The sequence below is a fragment of the Megalobrama amblycephala genome, linkage group LG3 (genome assembly GCF_018812025.1).
Source record: "Megalobrama amblycephala isolate DHTTF-2021 linkage group LG3, ASM1881202v1, whole genome shotgun sequence".
NCBI lineage: Eukaryota > Metazoa > Chordata > Actinopteri > Cypriniformes > Xenocyprididae > Megalobrama > Megalobrama amblycephala.
In genome coordinates, this window is record NC_063046.1 from 2178819 (window position 1) to 2193539 (window position 14721).

General features: G+C 38.5%; 1 protein-coding gene across 1 annotated transcript in view; it reads left to right on the top strand.

The window, feature by feature from the left end:
* The window catches only part of wnt9a (wingless-type MMTV integration site family, member 9A), a 171758-nt gene that overhangs the window by 93010 nt on the left and 64027 nt on the right, over window positions 1-14721 (top strand). Inside the window, exons 2-3 of the mRNA XM_048183481.1 lie at window positions 5286-5545; window positions 6446-6708. Coding sequence (XP_048039438.1) covers window positions 5286-5545; window positions 6446-6708 — 523 coding nt within the window. The remainder of the gene's footprint in view (window positions 1-5285; window positions 5546-6445; window positions 6709-14721) is intronic.

Below are 14721 nucleotides of genomic sequence, written 5' to 3' on the forward strand. Positions count from 1 at the left end.
AACATCACGACTACATGAAGAGCTTTAACTGTTATAAAAACGGATTTTTGAGCATTAGTGGAACTGAAGACGTGACAATAAACACGAAACACACTTGATCATTGTCATGCGGTGAATCCGGCCAATCATGAAACAGCTGTGTCGTCATCAGCACTTGTGCAGCTCATCTTGAGAAACTGCGCTGACTGAGGTGGCTGATCTCGAATCGCTCTCACGCTACTTTGATGCCACGTCACAGTCACATGGCATCGACGCTGTCTCAGGTCAGGCAAAATTTCTTACCGGCATGCACTGCTTCAAGTCAGCCTGTCGGCACTGCATCAGGTCGAACAAGCCTGTTGTCATTGGTTGATTTAGTCATGTGGTTTATCAGTTCTGTTTTGTGATTGGTTCATTGTCTTGATTGTTCACAGGTGTTCCTTGTTTGTCATTAGTCTCTCTGTATATATAGCCCTCATGTTTCATTGTTCTCTTGTCTAGCTTTGTTCCCTGTAATCAACTGTTGGTGAGTTTGTTTTTGTTTAAAATCAAGTCAAGCCACTTCTATGTTTTGTGTTTAGTTCATGTTTCTGTTCAATAAACTGCACTTGGGTTCGCTATGCTTGCCTCCAGTGGAAAATCATTACATGTCAACATCTGCTGCTCTGTTGATGTATGTTTTCTGGGCAACCCCTAGGTTGTAGTTAATAATAGACAACGCCTATATCAGAAGACAAAAGTGGCAGATTTAAAGCTATAATCTTCACTGTAATAACATATGTGTTTTTTAACCTGTGTTTCGTAAGTTTTGTAAATCCATTTTTCTTTGCCTCTCATTGAATGTGTAAAAGGAACCCAGAAATTACACATAATGAGCAACAGCTCTGCCAGTGTTGTCAACTGTTGTGACCAATATGGTCATGAGCTGACAGTCTTGTCCCTTGAATGTGTTATGAAAGTAACTCTCAGCTCTCCTCGTCACAAACCGCAGAATGCTGGTTAGATGTTCGCCAGCTATGTGGCAGACCCAGCGAGTGTGTTTAATGCTTGCATGCTCTAAAATAAACTGACAAAAGAGGTACTGCCCATCACATGCTGCCTACACCATGTCTAAAACATGCAACATTTGCTGAAATGCAAAATTATCTGTGTACGGTATGTATTAAATGCCAGTGATTTTCAACTCTCAGTCTAATACTGCACATTTTGTGTCTCTTAGTTACACACCTTATTTAACCCTTATGCGGTCTTCGTTTGGGAAGTACACTCAGGGTCTTCGGGGTCTCCACAGACCCCAGGCAACAAAATGCAATTTTGTAACAAAATACTTTTTTTTTTTTTTTTTTTTTTTAAATACATTTAATTTTACTCTGTTTATTAATGTTTTTACTCCATGTTTGTACAGTTTTTGGAGGATTTATCATATTTTTTTTAAATTTATATAAATTAAAAAATATTTTCTTAAAATAGGTTTTTATACAAAAACAGCTTTTTATGTAAAATTCACTTTATAAAAGACCCACACTTCTAAATTTCATTCATGGGGATAACATGGATAATTTGACATGGTTTAGTGTAAGATTTTTGCCCATCTTTTGGAAAATGCAGTTTTAAAAGTAAAAAAACTATCATTTTTACCAATAGATGGCTGCAGAGCTCCACTATATGCTATGTGCTATTTGAATGACTGAAAGACATCTTTTCATAATTTTTTTTTTTTTTTTTTTTTTTTTTCAGTTGGATTCATATCTAAATATTATGAAATCCCAATTATAACAATAAAGGGTACTTTTTGTCAAAGTTTAGTATTTTTTTGTAATGAAAAAAGTTTTTCAATATTGTTACATTATGATGAGACTCCACTGTGAAAATGGACAAAATTCATCCTCAAAATCAACATTTTGGAAAAATTAATTTTTTTTCAGTACAAAAAATGCTAAACTTTGACAAAGTATTTTTTTATTGTTATAATTGTGATTTCATAACATTTAGATATGAATCCAACAAAAAAAAACTTATGAAAAGATGTCTTTCAGTCAGTCAGATAGCACATAGCAAATAGTGGAGCTCTGCAGCCATCTACTGGTAAAAGTGATTTTTTTTTTTTTTTTTACTTTTAAAACTGCATTTTTCAAAAGATGGGCAAAAATCTTACACTAAACCATGTCAAATTATCCATGTTATCCCCATGAATGAAAGTTAGAAATGTGGGTCTTTTATAAAGTGAATTTTACATAAGCTGTTTTTGTAAAAATATTTATTTATTTATATAAATTTAAAAGATACGAGAAATCCTCCAAAAACTGCACAAATATGAAGTAAAAACATTAATAAACAGAGTAAAATTACATTTGTTTTTTAAAAAGCAGTTATTTTATAACAAAATTACATTTTATTGCCTGGGGTCTGTGGAGACCCCGAAGACCCTGAGTGTGACCCTTTTTTTTTTACACTAACATAAAAACAAGATATCACTCCGATTTTTTTTTTTTTTTTTTTTTTTTTTTTTCTCTCTTTGTAGATCTAGAAAGTGTTAACAACGGTACAAAGTTTCATGTCATTTGGACAAAGAGAATTTTTTATTTTTTATTTGAGCAAACGTCGTTTGGGGTCTGTGCAGACCCCAAAGACCCTATAAGGGTTAAACAATCAGCTTCTTAGCAGAGAGCTGCATAAACAGAATTTGATCTGTCAGATAAAGGAAATGTACAAAATGTGCAGAGTTGTGGGTCCCCAGGCTAGAGTTGAGAACCACTGATAAATGTACAGAGCTGGACAGTAGATAAGGTGAAGCCCATTTTAGGTTCATACAATAACTTTTGAACTGGAATTGTTTTCCATAGGGCATTAGACATTTGAGAACATTAACCACATCAGAATTCATTCATGCTATTGAGCTGACAGGGCACACATAAAAAAAAAAGTGCCCAAAACATCCCTCATTCTTTTTTTTTTTTTTTTTTTTTTTTTTTCTCCTTGAGGTGAAGCCGGGCTTGTCCTTCCATTCATTCAGTTATGCAGCAGGAACTCTAAAGTAGTTCTTATTTGTCTGGACTGGTAGTATCACATTTAAGCCACAGTCACACTTTAAGCTCCTTTTACTTCCATTCATACACATACAAACATGGGGGACCAACAACACAAGCTCATGCAAAGAAACTTGGCATTCAAAGAGAAGACGTGGGACCATTAGACAATCTTAACATCAAAGAGTGGCCTCTTGGCTTAATGCAAATTATTAAAGCTGCAAAGCTGTGCAGGATTGCAGTGTTGGAGGAAAATCTGTAAATTCTGTAGATATGTTGCTTAAAGTCTAGTGTGACCAGGGTTGGGGAGTAACTGAATACATGTAACGGTGTTATGTAATCAGGATACAAAAATCCAGTAACTAATTCATTACAGTTGTCAAAACGTAGTAATCAGATTACAGTTTCATGTAATCTGCTGCTCGCTTATACAGTATTTCCTGGTTCTGTTGCCAGTGATGACTCACGCGAGCCACCCGCTGGTGCATGCGCAAATAACAACCGTCTACAATCTCCTCAGACACAGATTTAACCACTGCTGCTAGTTGAAATGATGCTGCCCGTGGGGAAAAATGCTTTCAATTCATAGAAATTTTGCTATTTTGTTTTCAAAGAAGAAAATGCAAACAACATAGTTGTACAGTGCAAATGCTGCCTTCCAGCTACGGGACTAAACAATAATCTGTAATACCATACTGTAGCCACTAGATGTCTGAATAGCCCTTTACACACACACACACACACACATTATACACACACACACACACACACACACACACACACACACACACACACACACACACACACACACACACACACACACACACACACACTGGGGGCTGTGTATTCCCAAGTTTTGGAAATGAGACATGATTGCTTAGTTTCAATAGTTTTTAAAAGTAACCAAAATGCTAAACATTAAAGCAGAACACACACGAACAGAAATCCATTTGATCCAAGCTTGTTCAGTTTTGTTATGATCTGATGTGACTTTTATATTTTTAAGCTCTAAACAACAACAACGGTAATAATATTGCAATAAATTTATCAGATTTGTAAAATAATTTTTATTGTTGAGACCCGTTCAAAAGTATGGAACGTGTAAAATTTAAAAACTTGCAGAAATTTAGAAGAAATAATTAAAGTTAAATTTAAAAATGCAATTTATTTACAGTAAAGCCCCCCCTTTCTTTCTTTCTTTCTTTCTTTCTTTCTTTCTTTCTTTCTTTCTTTCTTTCTTTCTTTCTTTCTTTCTTTCTTTCTTTCTTTCTTTCTTTCTTTCTTTCTTTCTTTCTTTCTTTCTTTCTTTCTTTCTTTCTTTCTCTTTTTTTATACATGTGACCTTGAAGTAATCCAAAAGTAATCAGATTACATTACTTTCATATTGTGGTACTTGGATTACGTTACTGAATTTTTTTTTATGAAGTAATTTGTAGCTGTAAGGGAATACATTTTTAAAGTAACCCTACCAAGCCTGAGTGTGACCATGGCTTCACACACACTTTCATAAAAGTGCAATTTAATGCAGAAAAAATCGTATCAATCCATAATAACTATTGTCAGTAATGTCAGTTTTGTCTCGAAAGGGTGTCACTATAAACTAATAAGCCTACTGGTCAACCTTATCAGCTCATCAAAGTTTGAACTGCCAGAACTTGATTAAAGGGGCTATATGTAAGAATTTTCATGTAATGACTCGGATGTTTTTGCCGGGAAAATCCAAAAAGGATGTGTTGTTTATGCTCTCCTGATTTCTGTTCAGTTATTATTGCTTATACAATGTTCATCCAACGCTAGCTCACGTCACTAGGTGTGTGTGCATGGAGTAATAATTTGCTGGCTGCAGTTCACTTAATGACCACTGGTATCATTAATAACTAAGGTTTATGAATTCTACATAGAGCCTCTTTAAGAACAGCTGTAACTTAAGAGAAAAGACAGGAAATTTTATGAAACAGAGAGCTGAATGGGATCAGGAAATAATCTGAATAAGACTTGAATTTGCATTGGCCAAACAAACAGCTTGGCTCAATGTGTAGAGTGTATTTATTTATATCACAATAACAGTATCATATATCACTGAAACTATACACTGTACCTCACAACTGTCTATATTAAATAGCTTTGTCTTTTGTTTAGGACACAACCTTTTCTAAATGGTAAAGGCTACTGGCTGACACATCCCTTATGACATTCATATATATACCATCATACCAACAATTGCCTATTAACAATTCCCAGTAAGAGTGAAGGTATTTGTCTCCATGATCTCTCTCATAGGCTGACCGGTAAAGAACCCCTGTCCATTCTGCCACTGACCTCACAGCCAGACGAAAGAACGGGCAAGGCACACTACAAGCTGTGTGATCGACTCAAACTGGAGAAGAAACAGCGCAGAATGTGCAGACGGGACCCTGGAGTGGCCGAGACTCTCATAGAGGCCATCAGCATGAGTGCCTTAGAGTGCCAGTACCAGTTCCGCTTTGAGAGATGGAACTGCACTTTGGAGGGTAACTACAGGGCTCAAATTTTAAAGAGAGGTAAGTAGTGTGCAATATTTTTTTGACTTTTTTGCTGGGGTCAACTTTTTACAAATAAATTCTAAAGCATTATTTAGGTTTGTCTTGCACAACCCACACTGTAAAATAAATAAATAAATAAATACAATACATTTGAGTTTAATAAACTAAACTTAAAGTACCCCTATTATGGTATTTATTAAGGTTCCTAATTTTGCTTTGGAGGTCTTCTACAATAGGTTTACATGCATCCAAAGTCATGCATCTCTATAAACACCTCCTTTCTGAGAGCTTACTCTGGAATTACTGACAACTCGTTTCGGGCAGTTCAGAATCGGATCTTTCGTTTGGGAGACAGTTACTCTGTTTATTGTGCATTTCGATCTTTGAAACTTTGCAGATCTTTTACATTCACAAACAGCAATATAACACACTACATGAAAGGTATATCCAAAAAAAGGGTTAGGGTTAGGACCATTAATCCATGAAATTACTATGAGTGTGACATGACTATGAAATCACAAAATAAAAGACATGAAACAAGAAAGTGATAGCAAAACCCAAAACCAACCATGACACTCCAGTCTCGGTGTTATAAGCTGATTTTACTGTATGCACTCAAGAAACCAAAAAGTGTTCAGGTTTAGAGTTTTCTCAGATTTATTTGATGAACAGAAAGTTTAAAGAACAGTATTTATTTGAAATAGAAATTATTTATAACATCATAAATGTATTTACTGTCATTTTTGATTAATTTAATGCATTGCTGAACAGAAGTAAGTGCAAGGTTGGGTTGGTGCTGTTACTAGCATTCCCTGCAGGTGAAATTCAACTTATAAAATCACAGGGGGAAAAAAAATCACAGAATTAAAGGTCAGGAATGAACTATTGGCTGCCTCATAACCCCCATGTTCCTTACAGGCTTCAAGGAGACGGCATTCCTCTATGCCATCTCTTCAGCAGGCCTGACCCACGCCATGGCCAAAGCCTGCAGTGCTGGCCGCATGGAGCGCTGCACCTGTGATGAGGCTCCTGACCTGGAGAACCGCAAGGCTTGGCAGTGGGGAGGCTGTGGAGACAACCTCAAGTACAGCAACAAATTTGTCAAAGACTTCTTGGGTAAGAGGTCCAATAAGGACCTCCGCGCCCGGATAGACCTGCACAACAGCAATGTAGGAATGAAGGTAGGCTGCAAAGATATATTAAAACGTATTTGTCAGGTTAGTATAGTTATGTTTATCGGGGTGTTTTTTTGTTTGTTAGTTAGTTTGTTTGTTTTGGGGTTTTTTTTTTTTTTTGGATTAAATGTCACTGGCAAAACTGTTTTTAAAATGAGAATCATAATATGGGAAATGTATAAAAGAAACATGCAAACATGGAGTTGATAGTATCACTTAGCTTTCTTTCATTGTGGTGGTTAAATTAACAGCTTCATAAATTCCTTAAGGGCACATAAATAGTCTGTAAAAGACCCATTTTAAATCACTTAAATTGACTTTAATTCAGTAATTTATAATAAATGCCCATTAATCAAGGTTTGGTTTCCCTTTCAGTCTAAAAAGCATTATGTTTGTCCAAGTCTTTCATTGTTTTTGGTAAGAGAAAGAGTTGAGGTAACATTGAGGCCCTTGTAAGAGTAAAAACAAAAAAGAAGGAACAGAAAAAGACCCATAACTGAGAGCCAAAGTAAACTAAAGATCTGGCACCAACATATTGTCTCATATTGTTAGTTTTAGTTTTAGAATGAATATAAATTACAGCACTGCTCAGCAGATGCTCAGGACTCTTTGCTTGTCCATCTGAAGTAGTCATCCTCGGGCCATTTTGTCTGTGATAAGAGATTTACAACACTGCATTTTTGGTCCATCTGCACATGTAAGGAGGTGTAAGGGGTTTGGGGTCAAATCCCATATGGAGAACAAACTTGGAATGTGCTAGCCTCGGCATCACCTGCAATTTAAAGCTGACGTTACACATTTTCCTCTCCTTCCATTGTGGTGGATTTGCAGTTTTTGTTGAACAAGTCTACCACTTGTTCAACAGAAACTGTCCAGACAGCACTTTTTTATGCTTATCTTAAGGTTCAGTTCAAACTCTTACCACTGCATGAAAAGGCATGTCTCCGGACCATAAACGTCCACGCACAAACCCGTAAACGACACAATTCTGGCAGTTTCTGTACATGTGCTCTGGCGTGCCTGTTTTCTTGACACGGCCAGAAATGGACCACTTCATGTGCGGACGTTTCTCAGTCTGTTCACCAACGCTATAAACCCCTGTACACGGACGGAAATGTTCACTCACTCATCGGTAAATCCCTGTGTCTTGTGCACACGCTGTAAATCTCCAAAAATTCCTGGGTACAAGCAGTTAAATCTCCGGAAACGGACACTCATGCCTAAATAAACTTCTGTAAATTACCGTACAGTTAATGTATTTTAAATGCTACTGGCTTTCAATATAAAAATGTGTCTCATTAGCTTATCAAAAGTAGTTGTCAACAAAGTCACAGACATAGCAAAGCATCAACAAAACTCGGTTTTATTTTTGAGTAAATGCAGGACTGCAACATTTAAAGGATTAGTCCACTTTCAAATACAAATTTCCTGATAATTTACTCACTCCCATGTCATCCAAGATGTCCATGTCCTTCTTTCTTCAGTTGAAAAGAAATTAAGGTTTTTGATGAAAACATTCCAGGATTATTCTCCTTATAGTGGACTTCAATGGACTCCAAACAGTTGAAGGTCAAAATGAGTTTTAGTACAGCTTCAAAGGGCTTTAAACGATACCAGACAAGCAATAAGGGTCTTATCTAGCGAAACAATCGGTCATTTTATTAAAAAAACAAAACAAATGTATATGCTTTATAAACACAAATGATCGCCTTTAAAGTGCTTCGCCATTCTGCCCTCTGTATTCTTCAAAACGCTTACGCTGTATGTCTTACGCCTTCCCTATTCTACTTACGGAAAAAACGGAACTGGCGCCGCGTTCGTTCCGTAAGTTGAATAGGGATGGTGTAGGACACACAGCGCAAGCATTTTGAAGAATACGGAAGGTGGAATTTTAAGAAAATGACTGATTGTTTCGCTAGATAAGACCCTTACTCCTCGTCTGGTATCGTTTAAAGCCCTTTGAAGCTGCACTGAAACTAATTTTGACCTTCAACCGTTTGGAGTCCATTGAAGCAAAGAACAGTTGTGGATCATCCAGGTAATGACACAATATTAAATATGAAAAAATTCAGCTTTAATTTTGACTAAATAAACATATGTTAAATGAAATGGCTTATTCAGGGCAGTACTAAAAAAATAACAACTCCCTCTTATTTTGTTTATTAAAAGGTTAGTTCACCCAAAAATTAAATATCTTTCATTAATTACTCGCCCTCATGTTGTTCCACACCCGTAAGTCCTTCATTCATCTTCGGAACACAAATTAAGATATATTTTTATGAAATCCGAGAGGTATATGATTTGTCCACAGACAGCAATATAATCACCACTTTCAAGGACCAGAAAAGTACTAAAGACATCGTTAAAACAGTTGATGTGACTACAGTAGTTCAACCTTAATGTTATGAAGCAACGAGAATACTTTTGTGCACAAAAACAAAACAAAAATAATGACTTGATTCAACTATCTCTTCTTTTCCCTGTCATTATCCTTACGCAGGTGACGCAGTAAGCATAGTGCAGTCTTACATGTTTACGTCCACATGCCAGCTCAGTATTGGCCAAAACTGGTCACGTGAGCAGAACGACGCATGCATGTGATGCTGACGCAGGAGCTGGCCAATAATGAGTTGGCGTTCTGACGTAGAACCTGGAAGTGCTGAACATAAACAATGTATGAAAATGACACAGAAGACAAGAGACTGTTGAATTAAGACATTATTAGGGCCTGAGCACCAATGGTGCTCCTATTGGAATTGCTCCATTTATTGGGGCCCAAGCCCTGAAAGGGTGAAGGCCCTATTATTTTCCTTAGGATTATTAGGGCCCAAGCCACTAAGGCACAGGGCCCTAATAATTTTCTAAGGATTTTTTTCAACCATCAAGGGATTTTTGGGGGCCTTAATGTGCTCAAAATCTCTTGAAAATTGGCACACACATTGGAATCTGCAGCCATTAGGACAGCACAGAGGCTGGGAACCCGGGCATGGCACAGGGGCTCTACGGCGCCCCATTGAATGGGGTCTGAAAACTTGGTCTGTATATCAAACACGCTTGCATGTATTAGTATGAAACTCAGTACACATATAGAACTCATCGGCACTAACAACTTTCGTCCTCTAAGTTATACAGCGGCTCAACAGGAAGCTGTTATGGGTTGTTCAAAAAACGCATGCTCTGGATTTTGATATACTCCTCCTAGGCGAATAATCCGATCACCACCAAACTCGGTCAGCATGAAGTCAAGACATTGAGGATGCTAAATTACGAGTGAATTTTTGATATCTCGAACGGTTTGGCCATGGTGAGGCAACGAATTTATGGTGAGATAAGGGGAACAGGAAGTGTGTTATAACATCTGCATACATTGATTGATTTTTATGAAACTTCAGCTATTCGTTCGTTGTAGGAGGCCAATCACATGGATGTGACTATGTGTTATAAACATTTGCTCTGTAATATTTGTTTAGTTTTTGAAAGGCAGGTTAAAAAAGACATTATGTTTGTTTTTGTTTTTATTTTGTTTTTATTATGACTTTGGTAATTATGCCCTTTGCAGGTTATTGGACACTGTGAAATTTGTGCTTTAAGTTTGTGACAAGCACATAAAAATTACGTTTTTCATTGGAGTAATAATAAAGAAGCTGTCCTACATTCATTAGTCTTACTGTGTTGGGCTTGGAAAACTGCCACATCAAACGAGAAAAAAAAAAGAAAATAAATTAATATATGTATATAGGCATCAGTATCGGTTTCGGTGAGTACCAGAAAAATAGTATCGGTACTCATACTTGTCACGGAAACGCCAGGCTCACCCAATCACAATGCTCCCTGTCACCAGAGCACACACACCTGCACGTCATTTGCACTCCAATCACCAGCAGTATAAAGGACTCTCTCTCACACACACACACACACACACACACACTCATTGTCCGGTCTCGTTAGCATCTTACCTACATGCTTACTTCAAGGACTCCATTGGATTACTTGCCTGTCTCCAGTCTGTCTCCTGTTCTCCTCCTGTGTAATCCTTCGTCGTGTGTGAAGTCCAACGTCTACGTTACATCTGGAAACCCGCATTCTGCCATCCTCTGTCACCTTCAATACAAAGGACAGTATTACCATTTCATTACCATATATTCATTATCACTCCTCTGAAGATTTGCCATTCTCTCACCTGTTTGTGTGTTGTTCATTTGGTTGTGAAAATAAACGCCTCACATATTATTGTAGCCTAGTTTGTGCTGAATACAGTGTAATGACACTTTTGTCATTAATATGTTTATGAACAACTGAAAAAAGCACAAATGTCAGGGCATGTCAACACCCAAAAATCCTCAGACCCCAGAGGGTTAAGACAGCTGACTTGCCTTCCGTCTACCAGATTCACTCAATAACTGGGAGGCCCCTCAGTCGAAAAAAGATCAACCATATGGTCGGACCCGTTCAACTTCAAGTTGGCATCCTCCAACAACTCCATCTGCTGGTTCTGGAGGAGTCCACCACTGACGTGGTCCTAGGGCGCCCATGGTTGGAGCAGCACAACCCAGTGATTTCATGGAAAACCGGTGAGATCCTGAATCTGCTTCTCGACCCTGCCTCAACCATCTTCTCAGCGATCCAGACATCTCCCCCTCTGTGCCACCTCCATTGAGAGCCCCGTTGAGAAGCGGTCCATGGACATTCCAACTGTCAAGTTCCGCTACCCCCTTCCTCTTGTCCCAGCTGCCCTGGAACATCTACTTGGTGCCACTGTTTTCTCCAAGTCTGACCTACGCAGCGCCTACAACCTCATCCGGATACGTGAGGGGGATGAGTGGAAGACTGCCTTTGTGACCCCTACTGGCCACTACGAATATCTCATCATGCCTTATGGATTAGTCAATGCCCCCTCAGTATTCCAGGATTTCATACATGAGGTGCTCCAAAAGTTCCTGCACAAGTTAGTTCTGGTTTACATTGACGACATCCTCATTTACTCCCAGAGCTTGGCCGAACATCGCCAGCACATTGCAGAGGTCCTGCAATGCCTGAGGGAGTTCCATCTGTTCCTCAAGGCAGAGAAATGCTCCTTCCATCAACCCTCAGTGCAGTTCCTTGGCTATAACATTGACAGCAGTGGCATCCGGATGGACAAGGGGAAGGTGGATGCCATCAGAAACTGGCCAGCACCCTCCACAGTCAAAGAACTTCAACGCTTTCTTGGATTTGCCAATTTCTATATTCGTTTTATCCAGAACTAGAGCATCATCTCCAGTCCACTCACCAACCTCCTCCATAATAGGCCCAAGTCTCTGTCCTGGAACCCAGCTGCCACCAATGCCCTGAGGAACGTTCTTGGGTTCCTAGAAAGACATACTCGACCCCATCCTGCTCGACACATTCCACGCCAACCATCCTGGTCAGACGGAGAGGGCCATGGAGGGGGGGGGGGGGTACTGTCACAGAAACGCCAGGCTCCACTGTCACCCAATCACAACGCTCCCTGTCACCAGAATTCTAAGCACACACACCTGCACATCATTTGCACTCCAATCACCAGCAGTATAAAGGACTCTCTCTCACACACACTCATTGTCCCATCTCGTTAGCATCTTACCTACATGCTTACCTCAAGGACTCCGTTGGATTACTTACCTGTCTCCAGTCTGTCTCCTGTTCTCCTCCTGTGTACTCCTTCGTCGTGTGTGAAGTCCAATGTCTATGTTACGTCTGGAAACCCGCATTCTGCCATCCTCCGTCACCTTCAATACAAAGGACAGTATTACCATTCCATTCATTATCACTCCTCTGAAGATTTGCCATTCTCTCACCTGTTTGTGTGTTGTTCATCTGGTTGTGAAAATAAGCACCTTTCTAATCTACGTTCAGTGTTTCTGAACATGTCTCTAGTTATTATAACTACTCTAAAATCTAGACACATATCTTACTCCTACCTGACACTGATATTAAAATCATCTTTGCAGTTTCCATGATTTGGCTCCATTTATTAATTTTATAATTTAATTTTTTAAGCACTTTTTCACACAGTCAGCTCATTATCCACTAATTCGGCCACACCCACGGAGCGAGTGCTATTCAGACGCAAATTCTGAGGCAATACATTGTCACAATCGTGTATTTATTATCTTCAAAAGTGTCTATCTGCATGTTATAGCCATGGTTACAGCGATCTCTGGATGCCTCTGTTAGTTCCTGGAATGTCACATGGTATGTCTGTTCTTCATCACGAGTCATTTGTGGACTATGTGCTCAGAGCGCCCTCCGGCTGCAAGTATGAATTGAAAACACAGTATCCAGCGCTTATAGTGATGACAATAAATAATGAATAAATATTACTCCTATGTATAGAAAACTGACATAAACATATGAGAATCCATCAATATTTCTCCAAATGTGCATGCTTTTAAGCAAAAATCCTATATGAAATGCCATAGAGGTAACATGAATGTTCATACGCTTTGCATCACAGAAATACATTATATTTTAAAGTATATTAAAATAGAAAACCATTATTTTAAATTGTAATAATATTTCACAGTATTGCTGTTTTTTCTGTATTTTTGATATAAAGCATGATGAACATGAGACTTCTTTTAAATACATTATAATAGTAATGTGTCCAATCTTTTGACTGGTACTGTAATTTAAACTATAATAGGCCTATACAGTGGACATTATATTAACGTTAATACAGATGATATGATCCTGTTATCAGAGGGTTTTTTCACATAGCCTACCAGACTGAAGGGGTCATTATGCAGGTCATTATGCCGGTCTTTGTCTTCTCAGGTGTGAATCACAGCATTATTCATGAAGATTCACACTTCCATGCATACTGTGTGTCGACAAAAAGTTTTACAAAATTTAAATCAATACATTGTTTTATATGAACGAGTAGGCAGGATAATTTTTACATCATTCTGAAGCAAAAATTCTAGTCTACAACCTCCAATACCCAGAAGTCTTGTGAACACATATTTAATATTTGTTTTATGGCTTTATTTCAGTGACTTTTTTTTTTCAATAACCACGCATAAATGTTATTCCTTCAAAAATATAAACATGTATATACATGTTGCTCACATATTATGGTAGCCTAGTTCGTGCTGAGTACAGTGTAATGACACCTTTTCCATTAATATGTTTATGAACAACTGAAAAAAGCACAAATGTCAGGGCATGTCAAAACTTCTCCAGGGCCCCAAACCAGCCTCAGACTCCAGAGATTAAACCAGATAAACACCATATGTTGTCAGTCTAATCTTAAGGCCTTAGTGATGTTAAATTGTGACGATCTTGAGTTTTCGTTGAAGGGTGTTGTCCGTGGTGGCCTGACAAAGGCCCAATCCCATTTCTACCGTTTCCCCCTTCCCTTTCCCCTACCCCATCGTTTTGAGCGTTCACGTGAAGGGGTAGGGGTGTCTCGATTCTCTTTTGGCTGGAGTTGTAGGGGTAAGGGGAAGGGCCAGATAGCCCTTCAAACAAAGATTTTATTGGGCCCACACTTCGAATGAAGGGGTATGAGAAATTTCCCTGCATACACCGACTACTGTGCTGCTAGAATGCGTGTAATGATCATGGTAGTGCTATTTCCACTCAGGATCGATCACTTGTGTGTTACCTGGCTGCCAGTTTCTCCATAGCTTGCTAAACACGCTATTTGAATGATGTGAACACAAATGAATAATACAGTTAAAAGAAATATCTGGTCATCCTTCATAGCACGGTCGCTATTTATATCTCGTATCGTCTGTAAACTCTTGCATTACCAAGTTAACAACTGACTCGTGTTTGTAGTACATTGCAAAGAGCTCCGTTATCGGCGATGGTTAAGCAAACAGCTTGGCCCGATGGAAAAGCGGCTCCACCACTCTTGTACATTCTGTATCTTTCTGTATTGTCTTGGGAAACTCAAAGCTACTCGTTTTCAAACTGAAACCGAGCACCGTTTTCTGAAGTCCAAAATACAGCGTAAAACAACATTGGGAGTAGGGACTGTTAAACATGCTTGTG